Source organism: Scyliorhinus canicula, chromosome 4 (assembly GCF_902713615.1).
Source record: "Scyliorhinus canicula chromosome 4, sScyCan1.1, whole genome shotgun sequence".
NCBI classification, from domain to species: Eukaryota; Metazoa; Chordata; class Chondrichthyes; order Carcharhiniformes; family Scyliorhinidae; genus Scyliorhinus; species Scyliorhinus canicula.
Genome location: NC_052149.1, coordinates 83,150,430 through 83,173,661, shown reverse-complemented (window position 1 = coordinate 83,173,661; position 23,232 = coordinate 83,150,430). Strand labels below are relative to the sequence as shown.

The following is a 23,232-nucleotide window of genomic DNA, read 5'->3' as shown; positions in this document are numbered from 1 at the left end:
CACAAACACAAATTTAATACTAAGCCAGAATATCAGCCACTTCATTGACTTTCCTACAACCAAAGCCAGGTTCTGATTTGCAAACTACCAAAGCACATATTGATATATTTTTGTAGCTGTGGTTTACATGTGCCCTGAAATTGCACGGAGGGTCTACCCCATCAGGATACTGTCAAAACCGCAACAGAAATGGCTGGAAACAGCATGAGACTGGGAGAAATCCAACAGAATTTCAGGTCCATTGTATTTCACTACCTTTTACTCCTGTCCTTGCAAAGCAGCATATCCTCCAACTTGCCCAAGCCCTTTGTCTTATGGCCTACATTCAAGCCTATCGGGGAGCGTAGACATGTTGATCACATTAAATTGCATTTAGCACATGTTGCTGATACTAACAGGTTTAAGATTCATCCACCAATCCGGCAAGAATACTGAAAAGCTGTTACATAAGCTCTAGGTAGACTCTCCGAATTCAAACAGAACCAGCTAACAAAATATAGGTGCAAATAGGAGCTTCTTCGGTGTCAAGGGATCTCCCCTAGCCTAAGGAGCTGCATGCAGCCTTCTGGCCTCCGGTAGCAGACCACTCTCATAGTAAGAATTTGTAAACTGGAAATGTGAATTTGAAGTAAAAGCAGACCGTTATCAAGATTTTGATTATTTATTTTTGTTTTTGAAAATATTTTTATTTGGTTTTTAACATTTTATACATAAAGCAAAACAACCCCAACGAAAAGAATAGCAACAGAATCCCCCCCCCCAACCAACCAACCCCCATATAATTTGAAGAATAACCCCCCTCCCGAACCACCCTGCCCACCCCCCTTAGCAGTTGACAGTGACCAACTCTTTAAAGTGCAGAATAAGTAGACCTTATAATGGGCCAGTGCAGACTCGATGGGCTGAATGGCCTCTTTCTGCAGTAAATTCTATGATCTCTTGTGGAACCCCTCAATCACCCCCTCCTCAAGGTGAACTTCACCTACGCAAGATATAGGAACTCCGTCAGTTCCCCCAACCACACTGAGGCACGGGGCAGAGAGGCTGACCTCCACCCCAACATGACCCGCCTGCGAGCATCAGCGAGGCGAAGGCTAAAACTTCCGACACGCCCCCATCTGCAGCTCCGAGCAGGTCCAACACCCCAAATATGGCCCCCAGGGGACTGGGCTCCAAGTCCAAGTGCAAGATCACCGACAAGATGCTGAGAAAAGACCTCCAAAATTTCCCCAACTTCAAGCAGGACCAGAACATATGTACATCGTTGCCAGACCTCTTCCACTCCGCTCATAAGTTTCCTCCACCCCCTCAAACAACTGACTTATACTTGACCTCGTCAGTTATGCCCTGTGCATCATCTTTAACTGTATTAACCCCAGCCTCGCACACAAAGTCGAGGCAATCACCTCTGCAACATCTCAGACCACAACCGCTCCTCAGCAACACTCCCATCCCCCAACTCCTCCTCCCACTTGGCCTCAACCCCCTCCAACAACTCCATATTCTCGTAGAATCATAGAATCACCATTCGGCCTATTGAGTCTGCACCGACCCGCTGAAAGAATACTCCACCCAAGCTCAGTCCCCGCCCTACCTCACTAACCCCCTTAATCTAACCTAGATATTTTTCTTGGACACTAAGGGGCAATATATCATGGCCAGTCCACCTAACCTGCACATCTTTGGACTGTGGGAGGAATCTGGAGCACCCGGAGGAAACCCACGCACACGCGGGGAGAAAGTGCAAACTCCACACACATGCTGACCCAAGGCCGGAATTGAACTACTGTGCAACCATGCCACCCTTCCTCCAGATTCCTTCCATAAATCGCCAAGATGACCCCCCCACCCGCCAATCCCATCACTGATAGCACACTCTCCAACAAAGAGGATGGCGGTGTCACCGGAAACGTTGGGAAAATCTTCCTTGCAAAATCCCGCATCTGCATATACCTAAAGGCCTCTCCCATGGAATCCCAAACTTCTCTGTCAACTCCCCCAAGCTCGCAAACCACCCTTCTAAAAGTAATTCTTCATTTCCACCTCCCATGCCCAAAACCTAGCATCCAATCTCGACGGCTCGAACACATGGTCTCTGAGATGGGCATCTTCCTTGAGCCTGCCCACCTGGCTTGTAAAATTCAACTTACGGAGCCAGGTCCAATCCCAAGCCACCTGCACCCCCAGATACCTGAAGTGAGTAGTCGCCACACGAAACGGCAAACCCCATACCAGCTCCCGTCCCCAGCGTGGAGACCAAAAACCATTCACTCGTCTCCAAATTAAATTTATATCCCGAGCAGCCCCATTATATCCCCCACTGTGGAAACCAGGTTGGAAATATAGAACAAAAGATCATCAGCATACACGGACACCTTATGCTCCATACTTTCCCCCTCATTATCTCTCTCCACTTAACCGAGCTCCTCCGTGCAATGGCCAAGGGATCTATCGCCAGTGCAAACAAAAGGCAGGGACAATGGACAGCTCTGTCTCATTCCCCTATGCAGCTGAAAATATGCCAACTTCACCTCATTCGTATGTGCACTCGCCTTCGGTTCTTTATATAACAATTTGAGCTACACCGCAAACTTAGGCCGAATCCCAAACCATTCCAACAATGCAAACAAATAACTTCACTCTACTCGATCAAACACCTTCTCCGCATGCAGTGCCACAACCACCAGCACCTCTGCTCGCCCCTGATGGGGAGAGCGCCACATTTAACAAGCGCCGCACATTCAAGGACAACGACCTGCTCTTTACAGACCTTGTCTGATCCTCCCCAACCATCTCCGGCAGGCACTCCTCCAACCTAAGTATCAACACTTTGCAAGAACCTTTGCTTCACATTCAATAGCAATATTGGCCGATATGACCCATAATCCACCGGGTCCTTATCCTTCTTTAACAACAGCGAAATAGATGCATGTCTCATCGTCTCTGGAAGTGCCCCTGAGCCACCACGTCCTCAAACATCTCCACCAATAGCGGAACCAGCCTATCCAAAAACTTCTGATAAAACCCCACCGGCAACCCATCCAGCCCCGGTGCTTTACCCACTTGCATTTTCCCCACCACCGTCCAAACCTCCTCAATCCCACTCGCTCCTCCAGCCCAACCCTGTCCTCCTTTCCCACTGTGGGACACTCCGGCCCCTCCAAAACCGCCCCCCCCCCCCCTATCCATCTCACCCCCAGGGGCTTCGACCTATAAAAATCCTCAAATGCACTATTCAACTGCTCTGGCGCAGCCACCAGCCCCTCACCCCATCCCGAACCTGAACAATCTCCTGGGAGGTCGCCTGCCGGTGGAGCGGTCCCACCAGCAAACGACTGGCCTTCTCCCCATACTCGTATAGCACACCCTTCACCTGCCTCACCTTGCGCATCGCTTTCTCTGTAGAAAAAAGGTCAAATTACGACTGCAGTTCCTTTCCACTGGCCAAAGGTTCCAGAGTGGAATCTTCCGCATACTTCCCATCCACTTCCAAAATATTATTCACCAACCACTGCCGCTCCTCACTTGCCTCCCTATCTGTCTGCACCTTAAACGAGATGATCTCGCCCCTTACCACCGCCTTCAATGTCTCCCAGACCACCGACGGTGAGACGTCCCCATTTTTTTTGAACCCCACATAATCATCAATCCCCTTTGCCTACCTCACACAAAAACTTGGAACCGTGACCAACCCCACATCCATCCTCCAAGCTGGCCTCTGTGCAGGCCCTCTCTCCAAAACCACATCCACCAAATGCGGAACATGGTCTGAAAAAATGATCGCCAAAGTTCCGCCTTCCTCACTCCTGCTATCAACGACCTCCTTTTAATAAATAAATCAATCCTCAAATATACATTATGCACCGGCGATAAAAAGGAATGTCCTCTACCACCTGGCCATGGATCCGCTCCCCCCGTCACCCTCATAAACATTGCCAACATCCTTGCCCCTTTAAAAGGCATCAATGAGTGTGGGTTAGATCGATTCTCCTTCGGATGCAACACTGTATTTCAATTCCCATCTAAAATTAACTGATGCGTGTCCAGGCTCGGGATGGCTGCCAACATCCTCTTCATAAACACTACACCATCCCAATTCGGGGCATACACGCTAACCAACACACCGGCCTCCCTCCAAAGCGCCTGTCACTATAATGTATCTACCTCCTTGATCTGCCACCACCTTCTCCATCTGAAACCTAACTTTCTTACCTACCGATACTGCACCCCCCGGGCCCTTCTATCAAGCCCGAGTGAAATACCTGATTCACCCAACCTCTCCGAAGCCTAACCTGGTCCTTCACCCTCTGATGGGCTCCTGCAGCAGCACCACATTGGCTCTCAAGCTCTTTAAATGCAAAATAGATTCTTGCCCTTTTCACCGGTCTACCGAACCCCGGCACGTTCAACATCACCATTAGGACTGGAGGTCTCTCACGGCCCCCACCCCCCCCCCCCCCCTCCTCTATCAGTCATGACTGCTCCATGGGGCATTCTTTCCCCCCCCTTCCCCGGGCCAACTTCCTAAGCCCACCATCCTTCCAAAATGACCCTCGGCCCAGCACCAAGAATGAGACCAAGCCTTGCCCCTTGTCACCGTCAACCGACTACCCCTACCTCAGAAATCCCCGAACCGCTTCCTCTCTAAACCACTCCTCTCCTCACACTTCCCATTCCCCCACCATTCTCGCCACTTAGGTCCGCCTAAACCTATCCACACAGACTCGGCCGACCGCAGCTCCTCTCCCCACCTCACTCCTGTACACAGGCTAACTTGCGTTTGCCAGCAAGGAGGCTGGTTTAGCTCACTTGGCTAAATCGCTGGCTTTTAAAGCAGACCAAGCAGGCCAGCAGCACGGTTCGATTCCCGTACCAGCCTCCCCGGACAGGCGCCAGAATGTGGCGACTAGGGGCTTTTCACAGTAACTTCATTGAAGCCTACTCGTGACAATAAGCGATTTTCATTTTTTTCATTTTTCAAGGCGCCCCTACCAGAGCCCCATCCCCCACATACCTAACACAAAGACCAACAAAGAAATGCCCCACCCACCCCAACAGCAAGCCCTTCTAAACATCCAAACACACTAAACACCCAACAAGGGTGGAATACCCCGATACAATATCCCACCATCCCAAAACCATCCCTTCCCAACCACAACATAACTTAGCATTTTTGATGCATTTGTGTCCTGTAATCTTAGCACTGAATTCAGTGCCACACGGTGGAGCATTAATAACAGCACAGGCTGCATGAGTGAGAATTCTTTTTGGTTTGATCGCTGTGGTTTCTAGGAGAGATACTACGAATGACGCACATTGCTAGAGGCCTGGACTCAGATGGGGCACTATTACTGGACATCGTGGTGAATGGATATGTGCTGCAACTACCATCATCTGTAAATCTTAACGTTAAGGTACTATAATAATGTGTCTTTCAAAAAAAGGTTTAGGTTGAACTGCATGCAAATCTCCATCTAAATTTCAGTACTGACACATTTTAAGATATTGAAGTCTACCATGCTTGTCTACATGATACTGCATGTTCCAATTTTAACGGCAGAAGTTTTAATGGAGCCAAAACTTAATTTCGCGCTATACAGTCAATGAATGTGTTTTTTTGAGTTGCTATGGAATCACATTGTCTGTTAATATAATATCCCGCTGACCAGATTCTATAAATACCTGAATGCATGCATGCATAAAGCTCTGCTGCTTTATATACAGCTCTAATCTCTGCTGACTATATATATATATATTATACACCTTGGAACAAACCCGTCATATGCCAGTCCTCATTAAACCTCATATTATCAATACTCCAATATTTAAATATTCTTGTATTGACCCAGAATTTGCTGGAATGAGGCATCTAGCAGGGCACCTTGATAGACTTGTTGCTGTAAGAATGGGTTTGAAACATTTTTGTCAACAAAATTGTTGGAAGTGTAAGCTGACTATGACTTGGCAAAGTCAAAAGCACATCTGGGACCTTGGTGAGCATCAGCACAAAATGTGACCTCCTTAACCGTAAATAGAGAAATAAGCTTGGGAAGTATTGGAAAGTGAATTAAGAGCGAATTATTTCAATGTCAAATCAGGTAAGGTAAGCGAGAAAGGCAAGAGATTTAAGAAACGATAGACATGAAAATAACTAATTACTTTTTAAACTTAAAACTTGACATTTTCCAATCTCCAACAATATTTCCCAACCTGTAGAAATGAGATTCTAGTCTACACTTTTAATTTCTGGAGGCTTGATTGCCCATCATTAACAATCATTATGCCTTTGAAAGGGTATATTGTATCATTAATTAAGACTTTAACTTTCTGTGCAAAGTTTTATCGATAATTATGTGCAAATGCAGCAATTTCAGTAAAATTAAAGGGAGGCTAAGGACAAGGTGCCAATTTTGTGCAGTCAGTGACAGAGTGGCACAAATTGGTCAGCAACCTATGGTGATTTCCAATTCATAGGATATCTCTTCATACTTTGCAGGCCAATTTGTACATTAATAATGCTGTGCATTGTTCACATTCTGTTGTTTGTCCCACAACTCTGAGCCATTATGTAGCATAGAACTGATAGCGAAAACAATGCATCCTTGGTCACCCATCACAAATCCTTATGAATATTATTACTTTTATTCAGAGAAAATATGCAAGCATAGTAATTTCATGCAATTTTCTGATGTGTTCAGGATTACACAGAAGACTACATTCAGATTGGACCAGGTCAGATTTACGCCTATTCTACCAGGATGTTTACAGTAGATGATGCCAGTGTGCCATATTCTTGGAATCACACCATAACATACAGTCCTAATCGAGGCCGAATGCCATTCTTAGTAGAGACTCTCCACGCTACATCCATTGCAGCAGAGTACAGTCCACTGGATGAAATTCTAGAATACAAGATTCATGCTATCATCACTAAAGGTAATGAAAATAAATCTCACTCAGAAGTTCTTTGCCATTGGAGGACTTAGGACTAGTCAGTGCTATATATAAAACAGAACTAATCATTTAATAGTGATCAAAACTTCATAGTTCAGAGTAGATATTCAAGTGCCATCAGAAATCAGTGCAAAGTGTTTATTTTGTAATGCAATCCTGCACAAACTCAGGAGCAAGGGTCCTTCAACAGTGCCTCCCAGACCTCTAAACTTCTACCACAAAGAATAACAAGGGTAGCAGACGCCTGGGAACGTCATCATCAGCAAGTGCCTCACCACCACTTTCTCAAGCATAATTAGGGATGGGCATTAAATGCTGACCTTGTCATAAATGCCCACGACCCCTAAATTAAGAAAACAAAATCTAATGCATACAAAATACTGCAGGTGCTGGAAATCTGAAATAAAAACAGAAAATGTTGGAAATACTCGGCTGATCTGGCAGAATCTGTGCAAAGAGAAATCAAGTTAATGTTTCAGGTGTTTAACATAGTTTTCTGATTCTCTAAAAATATCAAGTTTTGAAAGATGTAAGAATAATTGGTTTATTATTATGACAATGTACAGTAGAGGTTTGGTCTATCAATTGTAAAAAAAAGTACATACCACAAGCAGTCACAGTAGGGAAAAGATACTGGCTGTGTATCATTGATTAACAGCACAATGTTGCAATATAACTACTTGCTCCCTTGCTGTGGGTTAACTGCCATAGACTTTAACCACTCCAGTCCAGAATGCTGGACTAATTTCTGGACTTTGGAATGTTTTGGATCATAGATTTACATCAGAATCCCGAGACACAGATGTGCGAAATGGAAAATGCTACAACTATATATACCTGAAGCATAAAACATTATAAAACAGTAATAAAACTGGTTGTACTAATCCAAAGACTGCATCTTGCATGTTTCCGCTCCCAAACTTCCCTTGGTCATTAAATTAACTTTTATGATCCTTGACTGAGGATGCATCAGGTCTGCCTCTTAATTGAAAAATATATTCTTACACTGGCACCTACATACCAACATCTCCAGTTTGTAGTAATTTACACTTTTTTCAATAAAATAACCAAAATTGCACTGTTCTGCTATCAAATATTGTGTATGGTGATTTGAACAGAATCCCTACAGTGTAGAAAGAAGCCATTCGGCCCATCAAGTCGGCACCGACGCTCTGAAAGAGGACCCAACCCAGCCCCATTCACCCGCCCTGTTCCCATAACTCCACCTTACTACACATCTTTGAACTGTGGGAGTAAACCGGAGCACCCAGATGAAACTCAAGCAGACACAGGGAGAACTTGCAAACTGCAGTCACCTAAGGCCAGAATTGAATCCAAGTCCCTGGCGCTGAGGCATCAGTGCTGCCCCATTGTCTAATGGTCAAGTAATAGACAGAACCTGAGCTGGAGATCAGCAACAATCTTTCGTGGGCAGCTCAAAGTTGGTGCTGTATTGTGGTGTTAAAATAATGTCTTATAGGAGGGGACAATCAATACTGATTATGTTCGATATGGCGTCATATCGACAAAAGTAGCCATTTGTTAAATAAATAAATAAATTTGCAAATGCGGACAATCTGAAATATAAACAGAAACTAGGGAATGTCTCTTATCAATCTCTGTAAAGAGCAAAGGCAAATAGGCTTTTAGATATGTACCCTTCCTCAGAGCTATACCGAGGAAGGATCTCCTCCCAAAACCCTTGCCTGTCATCACTTTACAAAGCTGAAAGACCAACTGTGTGTTTCCATCATTTTCTGGTTTACTGTTATTTTTAAAAGACCACGGCTGGAATTTTCTTACACTTCTCACCGGCAGATTCTCCCAGTCCTGCTGACGGTGGACCCCTGCCCAGGTTTCCTGGCGGCAGGGGGCGCATAGAAAGGGAAACCATGTTGACAGCGGCAGGATCGGCAATGGTGGGCAATCTCCATGGAACACGCCCCAAGTGAGCGTGGAAAATCCAGCCCTATATATTTGTTTGGATTTTGTGCATTTCAACAGAATTACATCATAAAATTTTCACTTCTATCTCTGGGCCAGTTAAGTGTGGTTTTAATTTGGCTAAAGTAAATATTAGCAAGAAGGAAGATGTGCCTACAAGTGATTAAATACAGAGTAAAAGTTATTTGTTTAATGCAGGTGACCGTAGTAACCAGTGTCCAAATGGCTTTGCTTTGGATTCGGTCGGGCCTTATTGTTCAGGTGAGTTGGGTACTTTCATTCAAAACGTAACCAGTTTTTCTTTATAAATACTCCTTAAGTAGCATGATTGACGTCAACCCTTGTTTAAAACCTTTTATGATTCCATACAGATGAAGATGAGTGTGCTTTTCGGAAGCCCTGCTCTCATATATGCCACAATGCAATGGGAACATACTACTGTTCGTGCCCAAAAGGCCTCACGATATCTGCTGATGGAAGAACCTGTCAAGGTGCCGCACTGAATTTCTATTGAATAATATTTTACATCAACATTCAGCACAAGTGTTAATTCTTAAGCAAATTTTCCAGAAATTTCTGTGGCAAAATTCCTTGAACAAATTAAAAGCATAGCTTCTTTAAAGATATCAAATAAAAAAGATTAAAAATAATTCTCCACGATATTTTAGTGATCCAAGTAGGTTAATTTGAGTTCAATTAAAATAAATATTTAATGATATGTAAGATTGTAGCCCGAATTCTCAGAACTACATTGACCACTGTTTAGACATTGCACCAGTTAAACAATGCAACAGATGGCTGGGTGCCACGAAAGGTTTGATCATCCTCTGCATTCACACCCTAAATTTCTGACAGAAAATGTGGACAGCGAGGCCTAATGCCACTGTACAGTATTGAACTGAATTTTCCTTACTCTATGATGAAGAACTCCATAAGCTGTTCTTTCATTTCATTTCATTTCATTTCCCCATTTGCCACATGCAAATGAAATGAGGGAATAGATCTGAAATGTGCCTCTTTCACCACCTGCAAAGGCAGTGATATGGAAGGAGGGGGTAAACCCCAGAAAGTAATGGTAAAGGCCCCAGATCCACCAATGGAGGGAAAGGATTTTGTCGTAGCTTCCTGTCCTTTCAGTTCAATCCCAGCACTCCTGCTTTCAATATCAGTCTCAGCGGGGGCTTTAGTGGGAACACAATACAGGCCTCAGAGGACTTCTGCCTCTTTAAAAGTTCCCACAGCCTTTCATCCACATTGCATTTCATCACCACTGCACCACCATTTGGATTCTCCTTTGTGCCTTGGTGGGCCCGCGTCCTGGCAACGAGAGACATGCCAGGAACTAAATCTGCATCACAAATGACTTCCATTTTGGAACAGTGGATCAAGATTAGAGTGGATTTGAAATGAAATGAAAATCGCTTATTGTCACGAGTAGGCTTCAATGAAGTTACTGTGAAAAGCCCCTAGTCGCCACATTCCGGCGCCTGTCCGGGGAGGTTGGTACGGGAATCGAACCGTGCTGCTGGCCTGCTTGGTCTGCTGTAAAAGCCAGCGATTTAGCCGAGTGAGCTAAACCAGCCCCTTAGGGAGGTGGGTGGAAGTCAGTCTCCTGACTTCTGCCTCATTAAGCAGCAGCCCAGCCAGTGCGTTAGAATTAAAACAGAATATGTTGAAAGCACACATCAGCAGATCAGACAATACCTGTGGAGAGAGAAAGGTAAGGTTAACATTTCAGGTCAATGGCCTTTTGTCAGAGGCCAAAATGTGTAAGCAGACATCTGATCATTTCTGGGGTTTGAGTTGGAATAAACCCAAGCATGATGGGATGAACTCTCAAATTTGCTTCTCTAAACTCAGTTCTTACTGGGCCTGCAGGCAGCACATAAGCATTCAAATTGCCAATATCTATCACTGGAATAATTTAGTGGAAAGATAGATGATCTTCTAAGGCTCAGAGTAAGTCACATTTCGAAGGTAGGTTAGAGAGAATATTGCCCTATTTTAATTACAAACCCATTGTCCAGGGTTCTGCTGGTACAGCTGGCATGTGAATGCTCCATGCTGGTTGACAGGACAAAAACATGGGAAGGCGGGCAGCACGGTGGCGCAGTCGGTTAGCCCTGCAGCCTCACAACGCCAAGGTCCCAGGTTCAATTCCGGCTCTGGGTCACTCTGCATGTGGAGTTTGCACGTTCTCCCCGTGTTTGCGTGGGTTTCGCCCCCACAAGCCAAAAGATGTGCAGGCTGGGTGGATTGGCCACACTAAATTGTCGCTTAATTGGAAAAAAATGAATTGGGTACTCTAAATTTAAAAAAAACATGGGAAGACATTGCGTTCCCCTGTAATTATCCCAGTATTATTCAATAGTAGCTCTGGTCATGGTTTGAAATGTTTTGAAGCCCAATGCCAAAAGTTTCAGAACCATGGTTAACTAGAAATATTAATTTAGGTACATCGAAGAAATAGTTGAGTGCAGGTTCTGAAATTTTAATTATTCTAAAATTGACTGAACTAAACAGGCATCTGAACTCTTTGCACACAATTAATAGAATGTAAAAATGCTATATCTGGTCATTGTTTCTGCAGACATCGATGAGTGCGCTTTAGGTGGCCACACATGTCATGCCGGACAAGACTGTGAAAATACCATTGGTTCATACCGCTGTGTGGTGAGGTGTGGCATTGGTTTTAGACGGACACTCGAGGGATTAAGTTGTCAAGGTATTGTTACTGTTCCAAAAGCTCATGTTTCTTGAAATGAATTGTTACCTTCTGGTATTTGTTCATCGCACATGCATAGGTGAAGGAAGATCAAAGAGGCATGGGGGTGAGGATTGGAGAGGGAGGGGAGCCTGAATAGCTACAATAAGCATTAATCCAGGACCTGGTAAATCATTTAACAAGGCAGCTTTCTAAATCAACAAAAAGAGGGGAAAGTATGGATGGTGCAAATTAAACTCTAAACCAGGGGTGGGCAAACTACGGCCCGCGGGCCGCATGCGGCCCACCAAAGGTCTTTATGCGGCCCACCAAGTCATTAAAAAAAAAAATTTTTTTAATGGGGGGGGAGGGGGTGCTGTTGGGTTACTTACTGGTATAGGGTGGGTACGTTGACTTGAGTAGGGTGATCATTGCTCGGCACAACATCGAGGGCCGAAGGGCCCGTTCTGTGCTGTACTGTTCTATGTTCTACATGAGGCGCCCAGAATCATAACCGGGTGAAGTAATTATTTTACTTAATATACTATGCGGCCCTTTAAAATTGTGAATTTCTGAATGTGGCCCTTGCACGGAAAATTTTGCCCACCCCTGCTCTAAACAGTTTGGACAAAGTGAAGCCCCATTTCCACTCTGGGAAAATGGTCAGGGGGCAGGACCGAACCAGGAAAATGGCATACCTACCTAGGTGGTGGTCCTTTTTTTAAATTTAGAGTGCCCAATTAATTTTTTCCAATTTAGTGTGGCCAATCCACCTACCCTGCACATCTTTGGGTTGTGTGGGCGAAACCCATTCAAACACTGGGAGACTGTGTAAACTCCACATGGACAGTGACCCAGAGCCAGGATCGAACCTGGGACCTCGGCGCCATGAGGCAGCAATGCTAACTACTGCGCCACCGTGCTGCCCCTGACAGTGGTCGTTTTACACCCACCCAACCCGTTTCCCACCCTGGCATGGTGTGAAAAAATCCAGCCTGTTACTTTCCATCCCATCATCCAAGTTAATGGATACAGTGAAAAATTGTGAACTCCCTCCCTAACAGCACTTTGGATCTACCTACACCACATGGGCTGCAATGGTTGAAGAAGGCAGCTCACCAGCACCTTCTGAAAAGCAATTATGGATGGGCAATAATTGCTGGTCCAGCCTGTGACGCCCAGATCCTGTAACTGAATAAAAAATAGTTGAAGCCCTCACATAGCTCGCCTATTATCCCTACTTTTTTAGTCATTTTGCTAACCAGTTCAATAATTCTATGAGCTTCAACTCAAGAATTAATAATTTGTTCTGATTATTCATTCATGATATACTTTGGGCTCTTTATACATAAATATCAGTTCAGCCCTTTGAAAGGGCAAGGTGTGCAAGCCTGATTATACAAACTACAATTAATAATTTGTTTTCTGTCTGCTAGACATCAATGAATGCCAAGAATCTCATCCATGCCAACATCGCTGTCTGAACACCATTGGGAGCTACCGGTGTGTATGCAATAGAGGTTATCAACTACGAGGTAGAAGATGTATGGGTAGGTACTATGAGTAGGCAAAGAAATCCTGATGTTAAACGTAATTTATGCAATCTGCTTCATAATAAGGTGCAATGTAATACTTCACTCTGTTACAGTAATCATGACTTGAGTAATGATGTTTTCAAATTTGTTGAAAAAGAAATGTACACCATTAGTTTTATGTAAATAAGTTGGAAATGTTTAAATTTTATAACATTGTGAACCATTTAATATAAATCCAATAATATAAATTGTGCAAAGAGGCTGTATTAAAATCATCAAAGTTTAACAACTGCAACACTGCTGAGTGTGTTCTGCATTTTATTGTTAGATATCAATGAGTGCAGACAGAACGTATGCCAACCTGATCAACAATGTAAGAACACACGAGGGGGATTCAGGTGCATTGATCTGTGCCCTAGTGGAATGACCAAAGCTGAAAATGGGAGTTGCATTGGTAGGTTGAAAGCAATGTGGAGCATTCTTCGTTCTTCATGAACAGATGTATTTACTGATTATTTGTCATGAGGTTATTGTTGCTCAAGGAAAAGAGTTCAGATTAGTTAAGGATCATAGGAAACCTATAACAAGTGCAGCTTTGTGTTAGAATAGAACAATCAATACCTCAAAAATAAGTCACAATATTCAGGTATTATAGAGCTGGGGAACAAAGCCAAATATCAAGCACTAAACATTTTTAACATCTTGCAACACCCATTAGTGAAATCATGCTCAGCAAGAATATAAATTAATGTCCTCTTCCAAAGTTCACTCTTGCTACTTGTATGATTGGTTTAAGTGTTAAGATGGCATCCAAGAAAGTAACAATCCCTTCTAGAGTTAATTAGTGTTATCCTAGGGTAGGAGTTACAATTCTCTCATAGCTACAGGCCATTTGTATCAAAGTCCATTAAAAATATTTGAAGAGATTTTCTTCTTGGACATCAAATGGGTGCAATATGATCCCACTCACAGTGGCCGCAGAGTTTTATCAGATTTTCCAGGAGGTTGTCACCACACTGCTCCTCACTGGTTCCTTGAGCAGATTTGATTACGTTCATAGAGTCATAGAATCTACAGTGCAGAAGGAGGCCATTCAACCCATCTGCACCGGCGCTTGGAAAGAGCATCCTACCCAAGCCCACACCTCCACCCTATCCCCGTAACCACACCCAACCCTTTTGGACACTAAGGGCAATTTAGCATGACCAATCCATCTGACTTGCACATCTTTGGACTGTGGGAGGAAACCGGAAAAGCCAGAGGAAACCCTTCGAGACAGGGGGAGAACGTACAGACTGCACACAGACAGTGACCCAAGCCGGGAATCGAACCTGGGACCCTGGCGCTGTGAAGCAACTGTCCAACTACTGTGCAACCGTGCCGTCCATAAGGCGGCACAGCCAATCACAGATCTGTTAATATTTTATTTCTGACATCTGTATTCTGTATAAAATTACCCAAATTAAGTTAGGTACAAGTCCATTTAAAATCTGCAATTGAGCACACTCATCCCAATTGGTTCAGATGGGGTAAATGAACAACTGATGGACTGAGCCACTTATGCTGGGAAGAGCAGGTATGGCAAATATCTGGTGCATCATCCTCAGTGCTCAAATACTGCCTTTAAATTGTTTTTAATGTGTTCATATCTGAACAAGTTAAATAATGCCAATCATGATGTCACATAATGTCTTGTGCCCAATGACAGTGCCATGTTTGTCCTTTTTTAAATAAGTATGGAGTCCTTTTACACAAGTCCAGTGGGTGATTTTATTTTTTTTGTATACGTCCTGAGATGGAGCTTGACTTCTTTCTTGGTAATGAAACTGAATATTTGGCACACTTCTTATTCCCACATAAAGTCAAACATAATACCCTCCTCAATGAACAATGGAACCAGATCTATAGCAAGGCACAACTTGATAATGTATGTTGTGCATTGGTGTGGTTTTGATAAATGTTTCTCTACAGATATCAATGAGTGCAGAGATGGTACCCATCAATGTCGGTACAACCAGATCTGTGAAAATACACAAGGGAGCTACCGCTGTGTTTGTCCACGGGGTTACAGATCTCAGGGAGTTGGAAGGCCTTGTCTTGGTAAGTAGCAGTCATCTCCTATGTTGAGTCCTTTTCTACATGAAGTTGAAATGATAATGAAAATCTAACTTAGATCAAGGAAAAGCTAGATGAACACCCGAGGGAGAGATGAATAAAGATTATATGAAAAACTTTGTTGAAGATAGGTGGGGTAGAGTCTTGTCAAGTATGAACACCACCAAAGATCATTTGAACCAAAAGACCAGTTTCTATTTTGTACTTTCTAAATAATCCATTTTCATAATGATTTAATGATATGATACCTGCCTAGAACCTTAACTAAAAATATACGCTTTTTCAAAATTGTGTATGGATCAAATCCTTTTATTAGAACAGATACGAAACATAATTTTCCTGAATATTTGAAGGCGGGTTTTGGGGATGGAGCAACAGGGAAGTCTGTGATAAATATAAGAAATTGTTATGTTTTATATTTGTCATTTACAAATTTGGGTAAGATACATACAGACAGTATGTCAGCTAAAGCTGCGATTGAGGTGCCATAAAAGTGAGGTAATCCTTGGTTTTGCAGGGGGAGTGTTCTGTTGATAGATTTAAGAAGCATTTACATGTTTACAGATGCGCCGCTAATGAAACATTGTTTTGGTTTCGAGGTCCCTGGAGTATAGATAACTTATGTGAGATATTATATTTGGTCTTGGTTAAACAGGTCATGGGACATCTTGCAGGAGTAGATAGAATAATGTCTTCTACTTTGGGTACAGATGATGTAATTAAGGGGAGGAGCCAGGTCTGTCTGGAGTTGCAATTTGCCATAGGATTTTAGTCCAACAAGAAGTGTATTTCAGTTTGCTCCTAAAAGGTTCTCTCCAAGGTCTCTGCACAGGGAGAAAAGCAAGTAAAACCTGATTGGCTGTTAACTTTATTTATAAGTGATATTTAAACTATATTGGTTTGCTTATTTTGAATATTTAGTGGCAGATTTGGGAAGTAAAATTTAAGAACTGTAAACCGCAAAGCTATTTCTTTGTTGTTAATGTGGTTAATTCTGTGTTTATATTCAAGTTTGTTTTAACATAAAATTATTATCGCTCTCCTTTTCTCAGTTTTACAAATTGCAAATAGGTGGGTTCTCACCTGGGATCCTAATAAGTCCTTGCCATTGCTTTACTTAAAGGATCAGTTTTAGTTTGCTTTATGCCTAAACATTATGGCGTGATGCAGAGCTGAGGCCAATAGCGCAGATCCAATCCGTGCACCGGCTGAGGCTATTCCTGAACCTTCTGAACTTTGCCCCTCACCTGAGGTGTGGTGATCCTCAGCTGAAATCACCACCAGTCAGCCCTCCCCCTCAAAAGGGAAAGCAGCCTTTGGTCATCTGGGAATATGGCAACTTTACTTACACTTCATGTGAAACACATCAAAACCATTAAAAAGCTATACTTCTGCTTTTTTTAAAAATAATTACATGAAATACACTTACATTTCTGAAAATTACATTGATTAGCTCCACACAGGTATTTTAAATGGCAAATGGTAGTCATGTATTTTTTTTCTAAATTTCATGCCTGTTTCTATCTGAGGATAAGAAGTCTTCAGGACAAAATTAAATCCAAGATTGAAACTAACTGTGTTTTATGTCTAATGCAATATATGTCAATGTTGTTGACTGCATACGAGCAACTTGGCGTGTAGATACAAACTGGGAAGATGGAGAATTTTGCTTTAACAGTTCCCACAAAGTGGTTCTGAGTCTTGTATGGTTGAAAATTAAGTGTTTATTGATAAAGCATAACTATGGACAGGTATACAGGGTATAGCCCAAGCTATGAGCTAACTCCATGCTTGCTCCTACATAGATCTCTGTCCAGCTCATAACTGACCCATGTCTCGGGTTGTATCTCTTTACATCACACTGTTGGGGGTTCTCAATTTCCTGTGTGTCTTCTATTCGAGGTACAGTGGTAATTATCTGAACATTTAGCTGGTCTGACTAAAGAGGAACTTCTTCCACCAACAAAGAAATTGGAAAAAAACAGCTCTGCAGCGAGAGAAGATAATTCACAACTGAAGCCCCAGCTGGGAGCCTCTTTACTGGTGGCTTCTCGGACACTTGCATTGCCATATAATTGATGACAGAAATTGTCTTGACGTCTTTTGACATTTTAAGAAAGTCAAAGGCAACAGCCAGGCATTTCTGCTCAAGAGAACAAAATGATCGGTTTCGAATGACCTACATGACTTTGAATATCTGCTTCTACCATATTTTAGTGGTTGGAGGAACATCCTTGTGGTTGGAAGTTGAATTTCTCCAGGCCTGTAGAATGGTGATCTCTCAGCCACAGTTCCTTATCCGAGAGGACCATAACACTGGCTCCTCTGTCCAATTTGAAGTTGGGAGGTAACCATTTACTGAAATGTCAGCATTCCAAAAAGAGAATCCAAGATTCTTGACCGTCCCAAGAAGCACACTTGGTCTCTTCCTGGTTTGGTACCTCGATACCACGGATTGCCTTGGGATCCTTTGCCCATCTGGGTGTCTTAGTTTTGCATACCTTTCTAAAGTCACAGGTGAAACACTGCAGTGAGATTGCTGGACCTTGCCCTCACCTGTGAGGTAATTTACCTTCACAGAACTGACATGTTGCCCAGCCTCTTGTGGTCTGTTTTGGTATTGCCTTCCTTGGCCTGGAACGTCTCTGTCCCTTTGTTATTTCATTAGCTGGACATTTGCAGTTGCTCTGTACCATGGCTTACTTTCGCCATGTAAAATGGGTCAATGCTGTTGGCAGATTACAAATCTTCTATTTGGATGTCAGATCTTCATTGGCCTTTAGTATGTCTGAAAGGGCACCAACAACCATCCTGACAACAATGACATGTTCGGACTTGAGGTGACTGTAGCCAATACGTCTTTGCTCACCCCGTTCAGTCTTTGGAATCTGCACTCTGTGGGAATTTGCAATGGATCTCCATGGGATCTTGCAGAGTCCTCAACTACACAATGGTGCTTTCTTTCTACTTTTCTGCTCCCAGTTCTGCAATGGGGCTTCTTTTCGACAATTTCCATCTCTGTCTTCATTTCAGGTCATAAATGCAATTTCTGCTCCAACTTCTCAGAAGTTCTGGTTTTGTTTTTTCAGTAGGTCTCACTGAGAATTTGACTCTTGTGTAGTTGAACATTTGAGTGTTTATCACTATGTACATACATATAATATTATGCATGTGTGTGTGTATAGTGTGTGTTTAATATATTATGTGTGGTTGAATATGTGTATATATATATGTGTGTGTGTGTGTGTGTATATGTATATATATATATATATATATATATGTACACACACATCCCAATCTGAGTTAACTCCATGCTTGCTTCTGCAAAGATCTATGTCCAGCCCATAACTGACCCTAGTCTCAGGCCATGTGTCTCTTTACATCACACTGCAGCTGATACCATTTCCCAATTCCACATTAGCCCTGCCGATGCCTGATACCCTTCTACTACTTAATGAAGGGCTGAGTGGGACTTCCTCCCCTTACTAGGTGAACAACCCGCCCTCAGGAGCTGCCGTCCAATTGGATTGACCAGCCACTCCGTCAGTACCAGCAGCACTAAGAGTGTGTTTGTGGGCACTGCTAAGACTGCATGAGGAAGGGGAAGGCAGCCCATAAATTCCAGAAAATAGTTAAGTCAGGAGTCTTGGGCAGGCAGGATTTGAGCAGGTCAGGGAGGGGAGTGAGAAGGGTAGGTTTAAAGCTGGGGACTGGTAGAAGAAGGGGGTTTATATTTTGTGGGACGTCCCCCAAAATCAGCAAAGAGCAGTCCCAGAGATACAATCCCCTTTCCTTCCAGCCCTTTGAAGAGATATGTTTTTTTAATCAGGCGGCCCACACCCACCTAACTGCCCATACCAAATGTTTTATGGTATGGACAATTCATTATCAGGGTCAATTGGCTAGATAACCAGCCAAATTAGCCCTTGATAATCTATTTGACTGTGGTGGGCGGGCTATCAATTCACTGCCTACCCACTCCCAGATTATAGGGGTGAGCTCAGGGATGGGCACCAGCCTGATTTTACATGCCTGCCATAAATGCCATAAACACGGCCAGTGTGTGTTACGTTCTGGTGCTTGACCGGTAGGAATTATGCACAATAGGAATCAATCTAGTTCTTGACTAGTTAAAGTGTTTTATTATAAAATAATGCATGGTTCAGATAACTATGAGAAATATATTACAAACTACTAATTATGATAAATTATCCTCGAGCTGCTGCAAGTATGACTATCCACTAACACGATTATCACCAGACTCCTCGAGGTACAGAGTCGCATGGCAGATTTACACTGCCACCTGCTGGTCGGAGGTTGTTTACATCACTATTTATATGATTACTTATGCATATCATCACAGTGTGGACACATAAAATGCAGTCCAAAATGTTTCATTTTTAACATCTTACCCTTGAAAGTGTTCGGCAAAATATACGGAATTAAATAAAGAATGAAACCCATTGTGGCTATGAAATCAGTGCATTAGGCATGTAATTAACACTCATGTTCTATAGATGCATCCAGCACATTGCATAGCTCTTATTGAATAGAGTTATGCAACCTGAAACTCTGAATGGCAATCGTGGCTGTTAAGAGTTCACTATGTTTTCAGCTCTCCATTCCAGCTGCAAATTGTTTAAAGGAACGGAATGAAAAGTGAGGACTCTCCTGCCAAATGTCTCACGAAATGTCTCATTGCTTTGAACGGATTGAAAAAAATTGCATAATCAAATTGATTAACTTTCAAATCTTCATTAAAAGGGACGGAACAAACGTAATTTCAAATTGTTCCTATCACGCCAAATCATTAAAAGCATTTTACATTAGCTTAACTGTTTGCTTTTTGTATTTTTCTTGCAATTTTAAGCATTGGAGAATCAGTCTTTATACCGCTTTCAGCAATGAAGATGCATTTTTTCGAATGGGTTCTGTAACCCATTGTTGGAACAGAGCGTCTCCCACACAGCTGGCATAGCATGCCTGTCCAACTGTACTTAAATTATCAGTCCTGCTGCATAATACAACACTCTGAAGTTATGCCAGGACACCGTGCATGTGCAGATTGTGGCATGTTGCATCTGTAATAAGTGTTGAAATTAATGTGTAGCTATTGCATTTCAAAGAACTTTCAACAGGGACAACAAACATTTGCCCTGTCCAGGAGATTCATGAGTAAAAAGGAATAGGCATTTTAAAATTATATTGACCCAAAAATAGGGACAAGATTGGAACATGAAAGGTTTAAATATTTGGGAATCTGAGTTGAGAAATATTTAAAGACAATGGAGAAACAAGGTGGAAGAGGCAAAAAGGGCATTTATGACAAATGGGCTTCAGTGATGGGGGAATTCCCACTCAAAACCACCTCCTTTACACAGTGTGCTGGAAATGTTGTGAAAGTCTTGCAATTGAAGAAAAGCAACTCTGGTTTTGGACCAGGAAAATATTTGTCCTGAGAAACCGTTGGTTTTGAGTCTCACTTTGGAAAACCACATCAGATTTGTTCCAGGAAGTCATGGATTGTATTTCTGTTTAAAATGGAAGCAATTTCTCGGTTTGGGTAGTATGTTCTGGACTTTGTGATTAAGAATTTAGAAAGGCTGTTGCCAGAAACAATAATCATGGGATCTCTATCGTGCAAAAGGAAGCCATTTGGCCCATTGTATCTACACCGACCCTTTGAAGGAGCACCCTATCCAGGCTCAGGCCCCACCTATCCCCATAACCTAGTAACTCCACCTTCCCTATTGAACACTAAGGGACAATTTAGCGTGGCCAATCCACCTAAATTGCAATTCTTTGGACTGTGGAAGGAAATTGAAGCAGCCGGATGAAACCCATGCAGACAAGGGAGAAAATACAAACTCCACACAGACATTCACCCGCGGCCAGAATTCAACCAACTCCAACTCCTCCAAGCTCGGAAAGCCGGCATCAACAGGTCCCCAAACCGCTCAATCCCCGCCCGATGCCACCCTCGAAACCCCCCATCCAGGCCCCCCCCTTCCCGAAACAAACTGGTGATTCCCACAAATCAGTGCCAAACCGAGGCCCCCTCCAGCCCCAAGTGCTGTCGCCACTCTCCCCACACCCTGAGAGCCACCGCCACCACCAGGCTTTTGCAGTACCTGGCCAGCGAGAATGGCAGAGGCACCGTTAACAGTGCCCCCAAACTTGTATCCCTGCAAGAGGCTGCCTCCATCCGCTCCCGCACCAACCCCTCCCCCTGTTTTGTGTACCTTTGATACGGCATTTCTGGGGGCTATTTTCTAATTTTGTCTAACAGCGTATCTTTTATTTTACATGTATAAGTTTTATCTTTTCTTCTAAGTGGGCTAAACAGCTGGCTTGTAATGCAGAACAAGGCCAGAAGCGCGGGTTCAATTCCCATACAGGCCTCACCAAACAGGCGCCGGAATGCGGCGACTAGGGGCTTTTCACAGTAACTTAATTCTTTCACAGAATGTGCTGAGAACAAACAAAGCTCTTGAAGAGTATAAAGAAAGTAGGAAGGAACTTAAGCAAGGAGTTGTGTCCTGAATAGTCGTTGGGACTTTATACTTCACTGTGGTAAACTTGGCTTGGGTGCTAAATAAGCCACAATACAAAGATGGCTATCTAAGGAGTGAAAAGGTGCAATATCGCATATACTGGGCACCATCTACCGGTCATGTTGCGCACGAAAGGTGGCGCTGCAGGCAGATCCCTCTTCTGGGATCTATCTGGCTGTCCACAACTTCCGCGACCAAAAGCGATCAGTGTGGGCGGGATCACTATTTTGAAAATCTGCATATTAGAGTGAAATAACTAGTCTCACTCTCCGATGCTCTCCTGAGATCCAACCGAGGCATTGGGATCTAATCCTTTCACCTCAGAGACCTTGGTGAGTGCCGTTCAGTGCTGGTCTCCAGATGGAACAACACTTGTGGGGATTACCTAGGGGATCTGAGGCCCCCAGGTGCTGTCCTCTGGGCAGGTTGACCCTGGCACTGCTGGTGCCACCTGGGCACATTGACACTGCAAGCCTGATACTCTGGCAGTGCCACCTGGTTGCCAGCCTGATGCTGCCCATTTAGCACTGCCAGGATGGCAGTGGCCAAGTTGGCATTTTTCCCATGCTGGCGATTGGGCCCAGGGGTGCCCTGGGTGGGTGTGATGAGGTATGGGGGGCCCTGAGGACCCCTTTATAGGCGAGGTGAGGCTTTGGGGGAGTTCAAGGGCGGGAGAGCGGAGTTCCACAGTGCAGGAAACTGGACTAAGTGCTACCTCGGCAGGCCCTGCTGAGGCCCAAATAGAACCAAAGTCTCGGTAGATAGGGTGGTGTTTCTCGGCACTGCGAACGCTGGGAAACACCCAGCTAATCACACTCATTACAGGACTCAGTCTCCATTAGGTTAGATCACTCCCACGATATTGAATATTCTACCCAGAATAGTGTGAATAATTAGATTCCTGTTGTGTGTGCGAAGTGGGTTAATGGGAAAAGGAAGAGCATTTGTTTACCTAATTCCATGAGGAAATAATTATTCTTGGAAGTTCAAAGTACATTAGTTTGATATTCTGCTTTTCGAGCATTTAAATAGCTTGAGGGCAGAGGTCATATTTCTCCAGAAGACACATTTATTAATTAAAGACCAGGGCTAGGTTGCGAATGGGATGGGTGGGGCAAATATTGCATTCGGGATTTGAATGTAAATCGAGGGAGGCTATATTCTATTTAGTAAGAGGGTGTTATTTGTGCTGGCCAGGGAGGTGCAAGATCCGGTGGGTCGGTTGGTTTGTATGGCTAGTGGTCCTGGTAAGCATTTATGTGCCAAATTGGGATGTTGGCAAATTTGTTAAGCGGATGGTGAATAACTGTGTGATGGATCTTCGACTGGATCGGCCATGTACAAGGACATCAGTCAAGTTGGGAATGATGAAGGGGCTGGGGGTGTTTATGGACCAGATAGGGGTGGTGAATCCTTGGAGATTTCA

The 23,232-nt window shown here is 43.5% G+C and overlaps 1 protein-coding gene across 2 annotated transcripts in view; it reads left to right on the top strand.

Moving 5' to 3' along the window:
* hmcn1 (hemicentin 1) overlaps positions 1-23,232 on the top strand; it is a 677,622-nt gene that overhangs the window by 633,652 nt on the left and 20,738 nt on the right. For both annotated transcript variants that reach the window (XM_038794621.1, XM_038794624.1), the window contains exons 96-103: positions 5,293-5,414; positions 6,699-6,936; positions 9,097-9,159; positions 9,270-9,389; positions 11,489-11,623; positions 13,039-13,152; positions 13,466-13,591; positions 15,109-15,237. In XM_038794621.1, coding sequence (XP_038650549.1) covers positions 5,293-5,414; positions 6,699-6,936; positions 9,097-9,159; positions 9,270-9,389; positions 11,489-11,623; positions 13,039-13,152; positions 13,466-13,591; positions 15,109-15,237 — 1,047 coding nt within the window. The remainder of the gene's footprint in view (positions 1-5,292; positions 5,415-6,698; positions 6,937-9,096; positions 9,160-9,269; positions 9,390-11,488; positions 11,624-13,038; positions 13,153-13,465; positions 13,592-15,108; positions 15,238-23,232) is intronic.